Source organism: Podarcis gaigeae (assembly GCF_964106915.1).
Source record: "Podarcis gaigeae genome assembly, chromosome: 3".
In the NCBI taxonomy this organism is placed as follows: domain Eukaryota; kingdom Metazoa; phylum Chordata; class Lepidosauria; order Squamata; family Lacertidae; genus Podarcis; species Podarcis gaigeae.
In genome coordinates this window covers 57102801-57121479 of record NC_139680.1, presented here as the reverse complement: position 1 = coordinate 57121479, position 18679 = coordinate 57102801, and the positions used below count along the sequence as shown (strand labels likewise).

Sequence of the window (18679 nt, the reverse complement as noted above, 5' to 3'; positions counted from 1 at the left end):
CCGTTGAATTCCGGCTGGAAAAAAGCCCTGCTTAGAGGTATACTCTTCCTTGGAGCCCTCTCTTTTCCTGACCTAAAACATCAGCTGCCTTTTATTAAACTAGTTCACATTATGGGACTAGGATAAATTATTTAAATTGCTTTATTGTGGATGGAGAACTGTACTTTAAAGAGTATCATCTCTTGTTTTTTAGTACATATGGAGATAGAGTATTTTTTCAGAGCTGCAAAAGATCCATGTGCAAACAGGCTCATTAAAATGAGGTTTGTACTGTGATGTTCATGAAGGTAGCATCTATAACCAGCCCCTATTTATGTGTAACTCAAGTAGTTAGCTGCCACTTCTTTTGTGGGGAACACAGGGAAAGAATAGCTTTGTGCAGAAGCACAAACTTAGGTTTGTGTTTTTATTGAAGACAGTATTACCAGAAATGACTAATAACCAACAAATGATACACAGTACCCTGGCACTTACAGATATGCTTATAACAAAAGAGATTTCTATTTTGTGCAGTAGCTATTCAGATGTATTTAATGGATAGGTCAGGAATCTCCTTCATGCTGCCATGATTGTGGCTTTACTATGGAGGCCTGCTTGTCATTTACTTCATGTATAAATGGTACTGGGTTCACATAGCTAGTTATAACACTTGTTGATACTTTACAATGTCTATGCAGGTCATTGTTAAATGTGAAAGGAGGTAGTGCTCAGTGGCGGCCACCAAGAATTGAAGCAAAGACTGTACCTAGAATGAAAGACTGGGGGAGTTCCAGTTCTTAAGACTTCCATTTTCAGTACCGAACACTATTGATAGTCAGCTATTGCATATGTTAATTGCAAAGGAGCTGTCCATAAAATCACAGAAACCTAAAGGGTCAAAGCCAAAGGTTATGTAAGGAGCTAGTAGATGAACAAAATGGGCTATGGGCAAGACACCAACACTTGCAGTGGCCTCCCAAGACACCCACTGGAAATTCCAGTAGTGGTGTTCTTAGTGACAGTGTAGGGCAAAATGGAGTGTTCTACAATAGCTGTGAATCCACAGGACCCAATGTTCCCTTTGTCTCCTGACACCATATCAGCTTTGGACTACCACTCACCCAACTGCAGGCTATGGATGTGATGGTTTTTCCACCACGTAATCTATCCACACCCCACATGAAAGGATGTCTTTGCCCAATATTAGCAATAGTACAGAAAGTCTGTGAGAGGTGTATTTTCACAGATGGTACTTAACCAAAATAGCAAGCTGTGGTTTGGCTTTCTGCCTATCTCACTACATTACAAATTTCTGCAGATTCCCTATCCTGGCAGATTAGGCAAGGCAGGAGAAATGAATGGGTTTTTATAGAGCCATATATTATACCATCTTTTTCAAGCACTGTGTAATCTTCAGCACATTGTGTTTCATGTTGATTTTCAGCACACAAAGTCCTACAATTAACCAGTGTCCATTCCTCCTTTGATAACTAACTTCAAGATGACATGGGTGCAGACCCATGTGGAAACAGAGCTCAGGTGGTTGATAAAATGTAGTTTATTAAATTATAAATTTTGTAACAAAAACCAGACGGAACAAGAAAACAAACAAGCTACAGGGACTAGACGGAAGAGCCAATGAAGACACCATGAAGTGTTTACAAGTAAAACTCTGCAACAGAAGTTATTTTACATTTCATTCAGGAAGATGATTGCTCTTTGTTTAGTAAAACATCTGAACTTTAGAAGTCACACCTACTTTATGTTAAAATTAAGCATCTGGTTCATACCCCCAATTCTTGTTCATTTCCAGTTCGCTTTAGTTTTCCTTCCATACATTAATCCATGCAGATAGTAAAGATACTTAATGCAATGAAGAATGATGACATTTCCAAGTTGTACAGTGAATATACACTGGTCAAAAAGGGGGACAGGGTTTTACTGGGGATGAGCATATACTACAAAATAAAACGTGAGACATTTACGAAACTGGGTATTGCTAAGTAGCTGTCAAACCATTAACACACCCCAGGGTTTTGTTTTTTTCTTCAAACATTGAATCTTCCAGCCAAGACATATTAAGAGATTTTCTTACAAGTTCAAGGACCAGGCTTGGTTTTCCCTTTCCCCTCCTCCCACCCTGAAACACTTTGAATACATTGCTAGGCTGGAATGCAATGCCAATACAGACAAAATGTACATATACAAGACTGAGTTTTCAAAACATGGCTCTAGATTTAAACTTCAGTTACTGTGCACTGTCCATCAGGCCTTCTAGACCTTACACTGGTGCTTCCCACCCCACTCCCCACCACTGGTCTATCCAAGGCTGGCTGACTTGCATTCAGATGTCTCTGCTGAGCAGAGGATACAGGCAACTGAAGTTGGGCAGACACATCCTCACTATCGCTGCTAGCATCCGATTCTGTTTCCTCAATGGAGGTGTCAAGAACTGGCACCCTACCAGAAGACGATGATTCATGGTCTTCCTCTCCCTCACCCCTATGGCTCCTTTCAACCATACTGTCTCCATTTATTTGCAAGTTGGCAAAAGAGTTCTCTAGAGTGCTTGCATCAGGTGATGGCGTTGCAGGGCTTGTCGGTTGACCATCTAGTGAAGGAAGGGGTCTAACAGAAGCAGTTGCTAGAGGCTGCCCAGCAGCAGCTCCTAGAGCTGGTGTGCTGTCTGCACCATCAGCAGAGCTCTCTCTTGCTAGATTGATAGCATTAGAGTCACAGTCCAACCTAAGCCCAGCCACTCCCTTCTTTGGAATATCTATTATGTCCCGTTTTATTTTCCTGCGACGTCCATGCTCATTTCGCCTATACTGAACCATGTTCTCAAGATCTGCCACATACAAGAACCCAGCAATTAACATTTCAGTGCTCTTTTTACCTTTGGAAAAGGCATCTTCCAGCTCCCTACTGGTACGTTCATCATACTGCCACCATCCATTTCTGCCTTCATAGTACCAGGCATATTCCCCATTGCCTCTACTGGCTGCTTTGAGTTCCTCAGGTGACAGTAAGGTTGGCTTATCAAGAAAGTCCTCCGGGATCTCCTGACGACAGAGTGCACATCTCTTTCCCAGCCAGGAAGCTCCTTTCACACACAGGTAACAGAAGACATGTTTACAAGGCAGACTCACAGGGTGGACACATGTTTGCAGACAGATAGCACATTCAGGGACCATGAGAGATGGTGCTGCACCGGAACATGATTCATTTGTCTTCTTGTTTGTGGGAAGCATGTTGATTGAGTGATCGATCTCACCGCAACCGGCCATCCTAGAGAACAACAAAAGTATCATAATTTGGCAGGATCTACTGTTAGCCTACTTTGCTTAACCAGGACTTTATCCTAAACCGTTTATAACAACTGAAAAAAGCTACAAAAATGTACATGAACAGCATCATATACAGACAAAACAAAATATCAATCTGCAATGACAATCAACGTGCTGCAGAAAATATGGGCTGGAAGATCTGGGTTCAAGCTGCTGCCTGCTCATGAAGCTCACTCTACAAGAATGAAGTAAATGAACAACCTAATATATATAAATGACAGGATGCAAATATGATAGTTTACAGTACCACACTAGAGAAAGGGTGAAACAAAATTGCATATTAATGTTTCAACACCAAGATAGCTGTCCTCCATAACTACTTTGCCTCTGATCACCACTGCTAGTGCTTAGTTAAGTAACGTTGTGGAACTTCTGGAACATTGTGCTGGGTCACTACTGCTAAGCTCTAGGAATTAACACTACAGGGTCCTATCTGGTCCCTCATTATCTGCATGAAACATTCAGCTCTCTTGCCTCTGATTGAAGTTAGGCAATGAAGTTTAAATTTGATACTTCAGATCACGGGGGGGGGGGGGGGGGGACCCTGGATGAAGATATGAATAAACTGAGAATATGTAGATGGTGGTACTAGTTCCTATGTGTCATAGCTTCCACCAGCTATGTCAGATGTAGCCCCTCCTGGAGAGATACAAATTACCTACAGTAACTTTGCTATACTACTACAATACCTTATTCAGAAGCTGCCATTAGTATCTTAGCAGCTGTTTTTGGTACTAACCAGGACTCGTTGTTGGGATCATATCTTGTCTGTGCTTAAAGATCTCTACTGACTACTGGTCTGTTTGTAGAGCCAATTTACTGCACTGGTGCTTAACTTTAAAGCCCTACAGAGGTTGAGACCTGAATACTTGAAGGGACATGCTTCTGCATCAACCTGCCCATGCACCAAAAGTCTTCTCTAGTTACCCTGCTATCTCAGGTAAATGGCAAGTAGAGAAATGACCTTCTTATTGCATTTTATTTACTTGAATTCCTTCCCCAGATGGGCCTGCCTGGCGCCCATTTTAATGTATTTTCAGTGCTATAAGCACAGATCTCCTTATTTCCCCATACTCCCCATCCAAGGAGCTTATAACATCTGTGTTACTGCAACTTTTTATTCTTGTAGGCATTTTATTTATTTGCAGTATGTTTCTTACATTCAGTAGATTGTATATTCTGCATATGTTTATAAATAAAACAAGTGTCAATCATGCTCCTTGCAATTTTTGCTGAGATGACAGTGAAGTGAACAAATGCCATGGCTTTTTGTCAAAGAATTAATGAACCCATCACAATCTGTACAAAAGAGTGTTTGGCCTTGGTCAGTCTTGACTCCCTACTTTTTGCATATGGCACAGCACAATATCACACATCAAAAAATTGGACACAGTTAAGTCAGAGGATCTGGGTCCCAAATCTTGATTATATGTTTGCATTTCGCAAACACAAGGCCAGAAAGATATTTGAATAAAGATTTTAGCCCAAGTCTACTGTATTTATTTAGCAAAATGCAGTCAATAGTTGCTTGATCCATCTAGGATGTCTGAACATGTGACTTCAGGAATAGAAAACCATGGTTATCTGCTTACGTCAGTGGTTTTCAACCAGTGTGCCACGGCACTCTGGGTTGCCTTGAATGATGTTCAGGGGTGCCACGGCAACACTGGCGTCTGGCCTTCTTTCCTTCCCTCCCTCCTCTGATGCCCTCTTGCATCTCTGCCTCCCAAAGGCTTGCACAGCTGTTTGTTGTAGCAACCCTGGCTATAACCTCCACAAGCAAATGGTGCCTCTGGGGCTGGCTTCCAAGGTAAGGTGCAGGCCTCAGGTTCACATTTGGCCAGTCTCCACTGAGCCACTAAGGCTGGGGGCATCCTCTTCCCAGACCCCTGTGGGGCAGTGTGAGGAGGCAGCTCCCTTTGGGGAAGGGGGGGGGCAGCTCAGAGACTAAGGGCGGAGGCAGCGGCTGCCCAGAAGACTCCCAAGGAGAGGGGAGAGGAGAGGAGGCTGAGGGAACACTCCACAAGGGAGGGTGTTTGAAAAAGGGTGAGAGGCTGCCAGCTCTGCAGGCAAGGGGTGACATAACTGGGATTCTGAGCCCCACAGGGGTACCACAGAAAGAATGCAGTTGGCCAAGGGAGCCATGGACTCAAAAAGGTTGAAAAATTCTGCCTTGTCTTCCGGATTTTAAAAATTTCAAGGTGAGATTTTGTGTGAAGGTTTGTGCAACACATAGACTAAGGCTGCAATCCTATATCCACTTACTTGGGTGTCCCAGCAGGTTGGGAAACCAAGTAGAAAAAGGAGAACTTGGTACACCTGAGTAATTCCACAATTAAAAAGTGACAGCATGCATTGAGAGCCTCCTAATACCCATTAACAGTACAAAAGCATTTGTTTAGTAAGGGAACAGAGTTCAACAAGTTTCGGCTGGCTCCTGTAATCAAACAAAAACATGAGATTGCCAGAAACATTTATTTATTTTAAAGATTTATAAGATGGCTCACATTTTAAAATACTGTAGTGTATAGAAAACCAAAATAAGTATTTTAAAAAATGCACCAGAAACACAGTTAAACATTCCTCACCTACTCCCCTTTACCACCTTCTTATAAATTTACTCAGAAGAAAATCCCTGCATTCAGTAGTGCTTAGTGCAAAGTAAGAACTTTTAAGGATTGCAGTTTTAGTCCCCAACCTCACACAGCATCAGATGACCAGGGACAATCCCATTCCCTCTCTAGCTTACAGCTGTAGCAAGGCAGAAGGGGCTTCCCCAGTGCTGGCCTGCCCACTTACTCCAAATACCTCAGCTGCTCATTTTCAAAAGCCAGCCCACCCTTCCCACCTGAAGACAGAACAAAAGAATGGAGCTTGTTTTGGCAGTGGGCAGCCAAGGTTCTCAGAGTTCTTCAGCCACCTACTGACAAAACAGCTAGTTTTAACCTCTCTCTAGCTTGATGTCTGAGAGGGGATGATTTTTTTACTGTGCACTTGTAGTTTACCGTATCAAGTACAAGTCACATTTGAAATGCCAACTCCATACTTGGACACATACAAGATCTACATCACATTGACCTTACCTTCTTTTTCTTCTTCTTATCACTCTTCTTAGAACATATTGCAAAATTAAACCATCTTTATATGTATCTAATCAGAGCTGAGCGCCTTGTTTCCCAGTTAACAACTTATTCTTCTTGCATGCTGCTTTCTGGACATGGGCAATGCCAGCGTCCCACTGCAAGTTAAGGAGAAAATAAAGAGCCATCAGACTTAGAGTAACCAATTATTTATATTTATGAACTATAAATATAATATAAATATATTTATGAACTATAAATATGAACTATATTTATAAATAGCAGCTTTCTGTCCAACTAGCCATGATAACACACAATGATAATAGTGGCTTACAATACAAGTACAAAAAGAGATGGGAATGAAAATAAGCAAATTTAGTAATCAGCTATTTTATTGTAGAGCTGAAGAAGACCCCAAGGGTCATCTAGTCCAACCCCTTGCAATCCTGCCCACAGCCATCTCTGAGTGGCCTGTATCTGCCAACATTGTGGTTAGCAGCTAGCCACACTGACCCACTGTGCCATAGACAAGGATGTCAGAATCAGTGAACAAAACAGTTCTGGGAGAGAAGGAGCCAAATGGCAGCTGGTCCCAGCCAGTTCAATGGATGGCATTACGTACACCGTCTTGCCTCTCCTGTTGCTTCAATGAGACAGAACAGATGAGAATGGAATTGGTTTTGAGAACAGAGGAGGCAATGGCAAAAGTTTCAGTTAAGCCAATAGCCTTCCAGCTGGAGGCTCTTCCACGGAGAACTCAGTTACTCAGTTATTACATCTGATGCATTTTCTTTTATTTCATGGATATGTTCTCTTAAGTCATTTTAAGATCAAAGTAGCAAACAGTTTTGAGATCAAAGAGACTATGTAGGCGAGTGATTCTTGTGTCTGAGAAACTGATCAGCTCTGGACAGGTTGCACTCCCTCTGAAGCAACAGGTTTGCAGTCTGGATCTATCTTTGTTACAGGAGGCCCAAGCAACTTAAGTGGCTAGAAGTGTCCTTTACCAACTACAGCCTGTACAATACCTACAGCCAGGGTGGACTTTTCCATAGTAGTTCAAGCATTAAGCATTAAGGTAAAGGGGCCCATGACCATTAGGTCCAGTCGTGGCCGACTCTGGGGTTGCAGCGCTCATCTTGCTTTATTGGCCGAGGGAGCCGGCATACAGGTTCCGGGTCATGTGGACAGCATGACTAAGCCGCTTCTGGCAAACCAGAGCAGCGCACGGAAATGCCGTTTACCCTCCCGCCAGAGCGGTACCTATTTATCTACTTGCACTTTGACGTGCTTTTGAACTGCTAGGTTGGTAGGAGCAGGGACCGAGCAACGGGACCTCACCCCATCGCGGGGATTTGACCTGTCGGCCTTTTGATCGGCAAGTCCTAGGCTCTGTGGTTTAACCCACAGCGCCACCCGCGTCCCAGTTCAAGCATTAGTAACTTCAAAACTGGATTACTACAATGCACTCAATGTGAGTCTTCCCTTGAGCTTGAACTGGAAACTGCAGTTAGTGCTGAATGATGCAGTAATGTGCTGGCAGAAGAGAGACATTGTCAACATATAACACCCTTGCTCAGAGATCTCTGTTTGTTACCAGGCAAATTTCAAGGTCTTACTGTTAGCATATACTATAGCTTATAATAGCTTGGGACGAGTTTACCTGAGTGATCAATTTACCCTCTATATCTACCTGACCACTTTGATCTGCAGGACTAACACCACAAAACATTCATTCTGCACTTGTAAGAAATCAGTCTTTAGGTTTAGCAGCACCTGCACTTTGAAACTGCCTGCCTATTGTCGTCAGGCAGGAGGCTTCACTTTACTCTTTTCAGTACCGGCTAAAAACATTTCTGTTCAGACAAGCCTATCCAGATATGTAGAAGCTGACATGTGTTTTAATCTATTTTTATTGCTTAACTGCTTATTTATTTCCATTTTGAATTTTTAAAAGTACCTGATTTAACTTTGTATTTTCTTGACAGTTTTGATGTTTGCCAGTAGAACTGCTAAGTGGTTTACAAAAATAAAACGATCAAGCAGTATACAATTAATTTGGTAAATAAAATAAAAATCAATCAATTCATGCTGGCAATTAAAGTAAGCTGCTCTAGAATATGTTAGTCCACTGGAAGACTGGGGAACCAGTCTGTTGAACGTCAAGAGCCATCATATTATTTCTTGAATATTCTATTAGACTATTAGGGCAGGATATTTTGAGGTCTGCAGGTTCCAAGGCAAAGGCACCCAAAATTCAAATCCTACCACTTAACCTAACACAATGCTCTCCTTTCTCCTCATCATATTCAGACTTTTCTCATGGCAAACCTCAAACTCACCCCAAACTGAAAGGTTCTGCTTCACAGCATTTACCAGTCCTGTGCAGTTAGAGTTTTAAAACACAATGTCTAGACAGCTATCTAACCAAGATGCATTACATTTCATTTTCTGCTAGAGAGGTTACACTGAAAGGCACTTTTTATTGAACTTGAGGATGCAGAACTTTCAAATGCCTAAGCAGATCTATTTAAGTGAAATTTTACTGCATACATTAAATTCATCTCATATGAATACAGCTAAATAAAGTCAAGAAATCGACAAGTCCTGCAGAGAGGTTAATGGTAATGTACATAATTGAAAAGAGCTTTGGGAAGATTTTGACTGAACTTCCAATTAAAACTTTTGAGTAATAACCTCTGCACTGAAGTCCCTTGTGTGCTGCATGTAACTGTTTCACCTTTTTCCTTTTTAAAAAATAAAAAGGCTATAACCAGGCAGACAGGTGTTATGTGATTTTTCTTTTTAAAACATTACTTTAGGGCAGAGACACACAATTCACTTAGAGTGCCACTTTTAGATTTCTACTAACTCATGAGAGCCAGGTGCTATGTTAACAGTAAAAAAAATAGTTTAAGTTAAAACTGTAACTCTGTATGTTTTTTTAATCTATCATACAACTTCCTGTTTCTCTCTGCACCTCACAGTGGGCTCTCCTCTCTGCATCCACACAGCTCTGTCTGAACTCCTCATAGTGCACTCTCTTGTCCCCAGGATCTTACCCCTTTTTCTGTATCCCACAACTGTTCATTATCTGCAACACTGCAGGTTCCTGCACTCCCAGCTCTAATGTAACAGCACTGTCTTGCTGAAGGCCCTATTTTTCTCAACCAGGTCTCAGTTCTGCTTTTATTCACTGTCTTGTTTTGCTCCATTTCTTTCTCATCCCTGATCCCCATCCCCTTCTTCCAGTGTTCTGCTTCAGAAGCATACTAGCTTTTCATCCTCCCAGAAATTCATATGGTAAATGTGCCTCAGGTGCTCTGCAATGTAACTGGTGGCTGTATGAGGCTAGAAAAACTGTCACAAACTCTGTAACATGCTTCTAAATTCAGGAAGAAACAAGGTACATATAGTGATGTAGTCATTCTCCCATCTCGAATTTTGATACATACTTGCAGGCCTTGTTTCCCCAAAAAGCACAGGAAAAGGTTGCAAACAAAAGTCATTTGGAATTCCCCCAGGAGAGATAAAACCAGTCCACTTGGCCTTACGTTGTACATCAAGGTTAATACCATTAACCATCCACCACCTCATAAGTTGCCTATCAGACAGAACAAATTTGTTTTGAAAAATGTTGCAGTGCAACAGCCTTTGAATCATAAGTGCACGCTACTTGAAAGTCAAAATGTTTTCCACCTGCAAGGGTAAACCAGCCTCCAATGGACAGAAGGGAAGGAAGATGGATGAATAATTAAAAGAGGAGATAAAAAATTAAAGATTTATCATAGAGTTAAGAAAGTGTGTTTTTTATTGAAATAAGCATGTAATTATCTTTAGGAAACGGACGACAGTATAATTATAAGATTGAAGTAATGATATTTTTAAAGGCTATAAATGTTTTAAAGGCAAGTTTTGAAAATGATTTCACTCAATCACTGCATTTAACCTATGATGCACTGAAGATCCAGTACTTACAAACTCTCCTAGCAAGATTAAAATACTTCAATTACAGGCTCATCTATCTTTATATAAAGGAACTGTGTGCTTTATTTTGTGGACCACTGCTTATTTACTTCCACTCACTAAACATTGGCTAAATCAGGAAAGTCTTACAGCACATCTGAACACTCTCAGTCTTGGAGATTGTCAGGTTAGAGGGGTTGACATATAGAGATTAACCACCAAGAAAGTGTAGGACACAGAGGAAGAGGTGTATTAGATACAGGTGACTCTCAACTTATGCTTGGGGTTACATTCTAGGGACAATGCGTAAAATGAAAATCACATATAGTCAAAACACATTGGGTTCAATGGTGAGTGGGATTCTCAAAGTCTTCATTCCCAGATGCCTGCCCCCCCTTTTTTTGTCAAGTGCATAAAGCTGAATGTGCACAAGTTAAACGCACGTAAGTTGTGAGTTACTTTTCTGCAGTTCCTAGGTCATTTGGTGACACACAGAAAAGGTAAGCTATTCATCTATTAAGGCATGAAAGGGGCACAAATGAGCAATGAAATACATCAGGAAGAGAAAAATAAGGCTGAAAACTAGAATGGTGCCATATAAATGCAACAAAAGCATCTTAGCTAGTAACCTTGGGAATGTAATTCCTTATTGTCAAGTGAACTGCTGTACAGAACAAAGGTCTTCCTAGAACCCAAAAGTTTCCCTTCCCCAGTTGACACAGAAAAACCAAATATGACTGTGTAGTCATACATTTAAAATTTCACAGAATTTTCACAGAAATTTCAGTCATACATTTGAAATTTCACAGAAAAAAATGTGTTGGCAGATGAACCTCAACTAAAGTGCGGCAGTCACATAATCTGGGGAACCGGGTTCGTGTCTCCGCTCCTCCACATGCAGCTGCTGGGTGACCTTGGGCCAGTCACACTTCTGTGAAGTCTCTCAGCCCCACTCACCTCACAGAGTGTTTGTTGTGGGGGAGGAAGGGAAAGGAGAATGTTAGCCGCTTTGAGACTCCTTAAAGGGAGTGAAAGGCGGGATATCAAATCCAAACTCTTCTTCTTCTTCTAAAGTAATTCTCTTAGATCTAAAGTCAAGGCATTAGACTGAAAACAGTATGGAGGATAGAGAGTCAAGACACCATCACATCTAAGAACCATCAACATAGCTAGGTTTGGCATAACCGTATACTTCTACTATTTGGCCACAGCCATGTCGAATCACAATGTAGAAAGATGGTCCTGCCACATCTATCAAGTATAAAATACCATATCCACGAAAACGCAGTCACTTCCACAATCTGGAGGAGACAAGTATGAGCAAGATGCTTGTATGTGCATAATTCAGACACATTTCAAAACACACATTGTTTTGAAAGCACATTAAATTGCTTTCAATGAGATGTATATTGAATATGCTTATGAGGGAGAACTTCTAAAATCATATTATATTAAATTAAATTATAATGGCATAATGGCATTAATTGGCAAAATACTATATGTAGATGAGAACAAGAAACTGAGGGCATGCACCCCAAAATAAGCTTTAGGTCACCACAAATCATATATCCACACCTCCAGGCGAGGTGACCCTAATTAGATAGAACGATATTGACTCCAGGCCAATTCTTCATTTGGACACACCCCATGCTAAAATACATAGAAAATAAGCAAGGGGGTGGGTCTGTGGGCCACTAGAAATCAAACAGCAGTGAACTGAATCTGGACAAACTCTGGATGCAAAACACATCAAAGGTCAATAATAGTCAAAATATGAAAAAGGAGGAACGGGGGGGGGGGCTTATCCTACAAAAAGCTTTATGCCACCTCAAATAATAAACTCAAATGCCCTGGAGATTGTACCTATAAATGAGCAAGGAACAGGGGTAGGGTGGAGTAAACACTCCCATAACAATCCTTGGACCACCCCAAAAAATACACTCAAACCATCAGGAGTTAGTTTATACCCCTTTTGTAGTTATTGGTGTGAACCCCATACACTATAAAACATATTCTGCCCAATATGAAGCCTATTAGAATCTATGCCACCTTTTACAGGACATATATATTGAGTATGTTTTATATGATTAGTGGTAGGACAAATATATTATGGGGTACACAGCCCCCAGTTCCTTATTCTCTTCTACATATTTTGACTATATTCTATATATGTTGACATATTTTAAGTCATCTTGTAGAAGACACTCTCCTGTACCACTTGAGGTGAATCAAAGTTTTTTAAGTTCCTTGTGCTTATAATATAATAATGCCAATAATTGCTGAAATATATAGAGAGAACAAAGTTCAGCTTTGGGCCACTATAGCTTATATATGTACATCTCCTAGAAACAATTCTCAATGAGACTCTCAAAGTTTATTTTATGTCATATTGTAGGAAACAGTCTCCTCTATGGGGTGCACAACTCCAGCTCCTGTTTGCATATTTTGTCTGTTATATGATAGAATGATACCTTTGATAGTGTCTTGCACCCAAATTGCTAGAAAAGACACAATTCACTGCCAAGTCAAAAGGACACTATTCTGGACATGAGTATGATTTGTGGTGTCATGAAACTTTTTTGGAGTCCATGAACTTTATAAATAATAATATATTACATCAGCAATTCTTAAAACACCCCCAATCTTACAGCTTGACAAACTTTTTGCAAATATATGTGCCATGGTTGATAAGAGGTACTGCACAATGACAGCCAGCAGCACTTCTGGAAAATAGCTTATGCCAACCTGGACATTTTGTCTATTCATTAGTTTTCCTTCCAAACTATGACTTCTATGTCATACAAGTGAAAACTGGCATCTGTAATTGCTTTCCTACAAAAGTTTGTTATAGGGAGAGGATTAACATCCCACTGAAAACAGTGCAGTGCTAATAACACCTGCACTCAGGTGCTCACTCTATTTGCCAACTTTTCTAGATCAAGCGCATTGACATAAGGCTAGTGGACCCAGTGAAATCCATGAGATTAGAGTCTCTTTCTTTTGAAATTACTACTGTCTAATATCATTGCCATTAAGTCCCCCAATATGAGGCACTATACTCATATAGGATGCTCTCATCTACCCTATGTTCCAGTCTAAGCACTTACAGACCAATAGGCATTAATAAAAACATGCTATCACTTTTCTCAGAAAAGAATGCATAAGATACCAGGGGTTGTTTGCACATCTGCATTTGATAAATGACTGTTTTCTTTCGATATGTAGCATCCTAGGGTTGTAGGTAAAATATTTTTTTAACTATCTTTCATAAGGATATGTGTGTTCATCTTTTTATACACAATAAATTTATCTGCTTATATTTTAAGTTGATATTCCTTGATACCAACTTGATTTTCCATATGCAGCCACAGTTCTAAAGCTGAATATCATTGGGTACCTCATCTCAAATTTCTAAAAAGCTTTAAAATAATGTGCCCTACTTTTTAAAAAGACTAACTTGATGGAACATGTACAACTGAAAGGCCTTGTGGACCAAGAGGCATCAGGAAAACATGCATTTCTCTAAAACAGAATAAATTTCAACAATCACAGTCAAATCAATTTATTACTTAGTAGGCCCAAAAGCAATTTGCCCTCTCATTTCAGCAGAAACTGATTACAGACCCAGAATGTTCAATTCTAAATTCAGATACAGTATATATCCTACTGGAATGTGTTCCAGTGGGAAAATACTGGTTCTATTTCAATTCACTTTATTGTGCTGCTTACAGAAGTTCTTAAATGCTTTTTGGTTCTGATCATGTATTCTCAGTGGCCACCAGATTTAAACCCATGTGTCTGCTGTTGTGTTGTTCTTCATTTAGACTTTGTCATCTAGATCAAATATGAACACAGCGAAAACATAGAAGCCCATCTTACTTCTGGTAAAAAAAACCATGTATAAAGCACATTAAAGCATCCTAATAGGCACACTGCATATAATTATTATTCTGGCCTAGATTACCCAATTTGCTGCTGTTCAAATATAAGATCTCCTTACTATCTATTCCCAATAGTATTCCAGATTCAGCACAGAAGCAATCTCCTGTGTTTGTTACAAAGTAGACCAGGAACTTATTTTCACCTCCCATTTATACACAGAGGAAACAGCAAAACTCAGACTGACTGCTATAAAGAGTAGCATTAAAAGCACTTAGTTGTCAGATTTCAGAGTTGTGAATCATGGAAGCAAAGTACTTCTGGGTGCTTTCTATCCATGTTATCTCACTGCAATTTAACTTTAAGTAAAGAAAAAACATTGAAAATATTATCAGGAATCTTGTAAAGTAATTGAGAAAGGCTGAAAGAAAAAGCTAGATACAGTACCCCTAACGTGAGGCCATCTTTTCATGTTAACAATATAAATTTAGGATCAGGACATGAACTATCAAACCAATATTCTCAATCCAAAGCTAGTGTTATTGAGCTTCCACTTGCATGTCTACTGTTCTGAGGTGCAAAAGATGAAGGGTGAAATGGTACAAATCTAGTTATGGGCCAGCACCTGTGGGCTAACATGCATTACTGCATTCAACTGAGCTGTGTTGAGTGCAGTACAAAGGGCAGCAATGGACCTTAAGCTGCCCTTTGTACTGGTTTTAACCTTTAAAGCCCTATACGGCCTAGGACCCTCGTACCTACGGGACCGCCTCTCCTGGTATGCCCCACAGAGAAACCTACGGTCTGCAAATAATAACATCCTCAAGGTCCCAGGCCTCAGAGAGGTTAGGCTGGCCTCAACTAGAGCCAGGGCCTTCTCGGCTGCAGCTCCAATCTGGTGGAATGCTCTGTCACAAGAGACTAGGGCCCTGCGGGACCTGACATCTTTCCGCAGGGCCTGCAAGACAGAGTTGTTCCACCAGGCCTTTGGTCAGGGCGCAGCCTGACTCCCTCCTCTGGCAACCTGCACAGAATTTTGCTTAATCGGTTGCCATCAATTTGATTTTAATTAATTTTTATAATGAAATATTTTTAGAATGTGTGATTATTTGACTGTTTGATTATTTGATTGTTGTTAGCCGCCCTGAGCCCGGCTTCGGCTGGGGAGGGCGGGATATAAATAAAATTTATTATTATTTTTTATTATTTATACTGTATCTACAGTTACCTGAATCAGGGCACCTCTGATGTTTTCAGTCATCTCTTATGGGCTACAATGAACCACATTCAATGATTTCCAGGCCAGGATAGTCCTCTTTTCATTTAGTGTTTAATAGTTCTAGGACTTATGAAGCACCTTTACACACTCACATTGTCAATGAGTACACCTCCAATTACATCCATCAACATTAAAACAGCTATGGCCTAAGTAATTTGTCCAGCAAACTGTATCGTTTCACTTTTTTAAAACTTCAAACCTCTTGTTCCAAAAGCTGTGGCTATGTTACCTGAAAACTACATATTTTGAACTATTTCAAATTGAGCTAGCTTCATTTGATCTCAATTTTTAAAAAAATGTGGTTGTGACAAAAATGCGTAAACAAGGTTAGATTTTAATACCATGTGCAGCAGCTACTACAGTACTTAAATGTAAAGTTTTCCAACTGCAGTCCTTTCAAATTAGAAACAATTACCAATAGGCCCCATGGCCAAATACTTATGTTTAGCTAAGCATCTCATTTTCTCTTAACTGAAAAACATTTTTTTAAAAAAGTAAAATTAAAAGCATACAAATGACACTGTCATTTAAAAGCATTTGTGTACTGCTTTTCAACTACAGCTGCTCTCTGTAGTTGATATGATAACAATATCATATTTATACGGATTATTTTACCCCTCACAATGACAGTTCCTGAATATCAGCTGCTGTCAATTGTATCAAAGGATGGTATCATGTAGCTCTTTGTTCTAGTCCCCTCCCCTCAAAGGTGGCGCAGCAACGGGAGAGCCAGGGCAGTGTGTTTTTTTTCATACACCCCCCACTGTTCATTTGAGAGGACAAGTGGAACAATATCTCTTTCCACCAACCAGTACTTAAAATCCTGGAAGAGAGCTTTCCACTGTAAACAACAATCGGCCCAACAAGAAGTTGTCATCGCACATTATTGTTGTTGTTGTTGTTAATAATAATAATATTTACGGGTATCAAGTACGACAGCCTTTCCCCAAATATTCTGCCTGGAGGAGGGAGTCGGTTTTTGTTTTTGTTTTTTTTACGCTTCCCCCCCACCTCCAGGAAAAACAACAGCAACAGCAGCAGCAGCAGCGACTGAGGCTATGTATGAGAGAGGAAGAAAAACATCTCTAGGAAATAAATGCGCAGTTGACAGCAAGGATGGTCAGGCAGAGAAACACCCCCCTCCCCATAACACTATTAAAAAAGGAGGAGGAGGAGGATACCCCACGCATATCCCCAGTGTGGCTGCGCTGGAGGGAGGGAGCTAATGGCTCCCCAAACAAGTGACTATCCGAGGGGAGACGGAGACGAGAGGCCGGAGCCAAGAGGTGACCCAGAAGGAGGGCTGGCGAGCGAACCTCCTCCTCCCCCCCCCCCAAAGAAAGAGGCCGGCTCGTGCACTCGGGGCGCGCGGACAACGACACGGGGCCTTTGTTCGGGTCTGCCGCTGCCCGGAAGAAGCGAAGCGGCCGCGGAGAGGCGGGGATTTGGCGCTGGGGGGGGGGGGGCGAGCGAAGAAGGCCCCGGACACAATAGAGCCGCCTCCGCCACCACAGCGCCGACTCCTCCATCATCCCCCGAAGCGCAGCGTTCACTCGCGCACTCACCTCCCTCACGGGAGTCGCCTCCCCGCTGCGCCTGATCCCTCCGCAGGCGGTTGAAGCCGAAGAAGCAGCGTCGTTGCCGTCGCCGCTCTGCTCCCGCCTCCTCCTCCTCCTCCTCCTGCCGGCCGTCGTCTGCCTTTCTCTCTCTCTCTGCCTAGCGATTAGAGACTGCTCTGCGCCGCCGTCCCCCCCCTCCCTCCGCGTGAGGGGCAGCGAGCAGGCGCTCGAGCTCCCGAGACGTCAGCACGCAAAGAGGGAGGGGCGTAGAAGTGGCGCCGGAGGTGGGAGGAGCCAAGGCTAAGATGCGCGGCCGGAACGGAAAGGGAGGGATGGGGCTCGGGGGATGGTGTGGGCGCTCTAGCGCCTCTTGCGGATGAGGCAAGTGAGTGAGCGGGTGAGGAAGTAGGACGGTCACCGGCTCTGTATATACAGCGTGTGTAGGAGCCCCAGGATGGCAGCTGTGTTGTGTGGCAGGTGCCAGAGGGTTTCGCTAGAGCCTCAAGCCTGGCAGGAGAAATCAGTGGCCATATAACCCTAAGCCGGTAGGGGAACATTTCAGTCCGCCAGGTCACGCTGTAATAATAATAATAATAATAATAATAACAACAACAACAACAACAACAGTAACAATCACAATAGGAACAAAGTCGAAATAATAAATATAAATAAAAAAAAATGTCCAGTAGCACTTTAGAGACCAACTAAGTTTGTTCTGGGTATAAGCTTTCGTGTGCCTGCACACTTCTTCAGATACACTGAAACAGAAGTCACCAGACCCTTATATATAGTGGGAGGGTGGGGAGGGGTTTTACTCAGAAGGGTAGTAGGAGATGGGTGATGGACTCAATGGATATGGTAAATAGATTCAGGTAGCTTGCCGTGTTGGTCTGACGCAGGCAATTGAGTTAATCACCCCGTCTGGTGACTTCCGTTTCAGTGTACTGTATCTGAAGATTTTTTAAATTTTATTTTGACTGCGTCAGACCAACATGGCTACCTACCTGAAAATAGGAACAAAGGAATTCCACTGGGAGACTCCAGCCTGAAACTGTACATTTGCAATTCATCCATAAGTTAAACTCCAGGGAGAAGTTAAACTCCAAGGATGCAACCCAACCATAACTCCTGGTTAGCAGCAGTGGGGCAGAGCAGCATAGCCCCCTCACAGCATCCATAGCCCCACCAGTCAGGGCAGAAAATATGGGAGAGGGGAGAAAGCTTTTTACTACACCAGTACCCAGGCTGATTGGGGGGGGGGAGGCATCATCGTCATCATTATTCTTATTATTTATACCCTGCCCATCTGGATCATTAGTCTTGTCACAAAATGGCATCAAGGCCAGATGAGATCCAGCAGATTCTGTGTCAGCTCAGCACTGTCTCTTTTCCCAAAATGTGCTGCTGTAAATAGCTACTGTGCTTATTTTGCATACATTCTCTAATTAAACCATCACTATCCTTTTTGCATTTTCACTCCCCCCCCCCACTGCAAAGAACTCCCTGCACCCTTGCAACTATGTTACATTCCTGCAACTGAGGATTATACCTCATGCATTTGGTGAAGCAGACACTGTAGTCCGTGAAAAC

At 41.8% G+C, this 18679-nt stretch overlaps 1 protein-coding gene across 2 annotated transcripts; it reads right to left on the bottom strand.

The window, feature by feature from the left end:
* Positions 1-1519: 1519 nt before the first annotated feature.
* Positions 1520-17445, bottom strand: RNF146 (ring finger protein 146). 2 transcript variants are annotated; one of them, XM_083731440.1, is made up of 4 exons: positions 17096-17445; positions 6410-6564; positions 5592-5763; positions 1520-3267 (listed from the first exon to the last, which is right to left on the bottom strand). In XM_083731440.1, the coding sequence occupies exon 4, from the start codon at positions 3264-3266 to the stop codon at positions 2217-2219; it is 1050 nt and encodes a 349-aa protein (XP_083587566.1). In that variant the 5' UTR covers position 3267; positions 5592-5763; positions 6410-6564; positions 17096-17445; the 3' UTR covers positions 1520-2216. The 2 variants fall into 2 exon arrangements, with proteins under 2 accessions (XP_083587566.1, XP_083587565.1); XM_083731439.1 differs by lacking the exon at positions 5592-5763 and having other exon boundaries at positions 17096-17444.
* Between the last annotated feature and the right edge of the window lie 1234 nt (positions 17446-18679).

Bases quoted from the DNA above. Each gene is read 5' to 3' on its own strand.
- RNF146 (XM_083731440.1), bottom strand. From the start codon at position 3,266: ATGGCCGGTTGCGGTGAGATCGATCACTCAATCAACATGCTTCCCACA.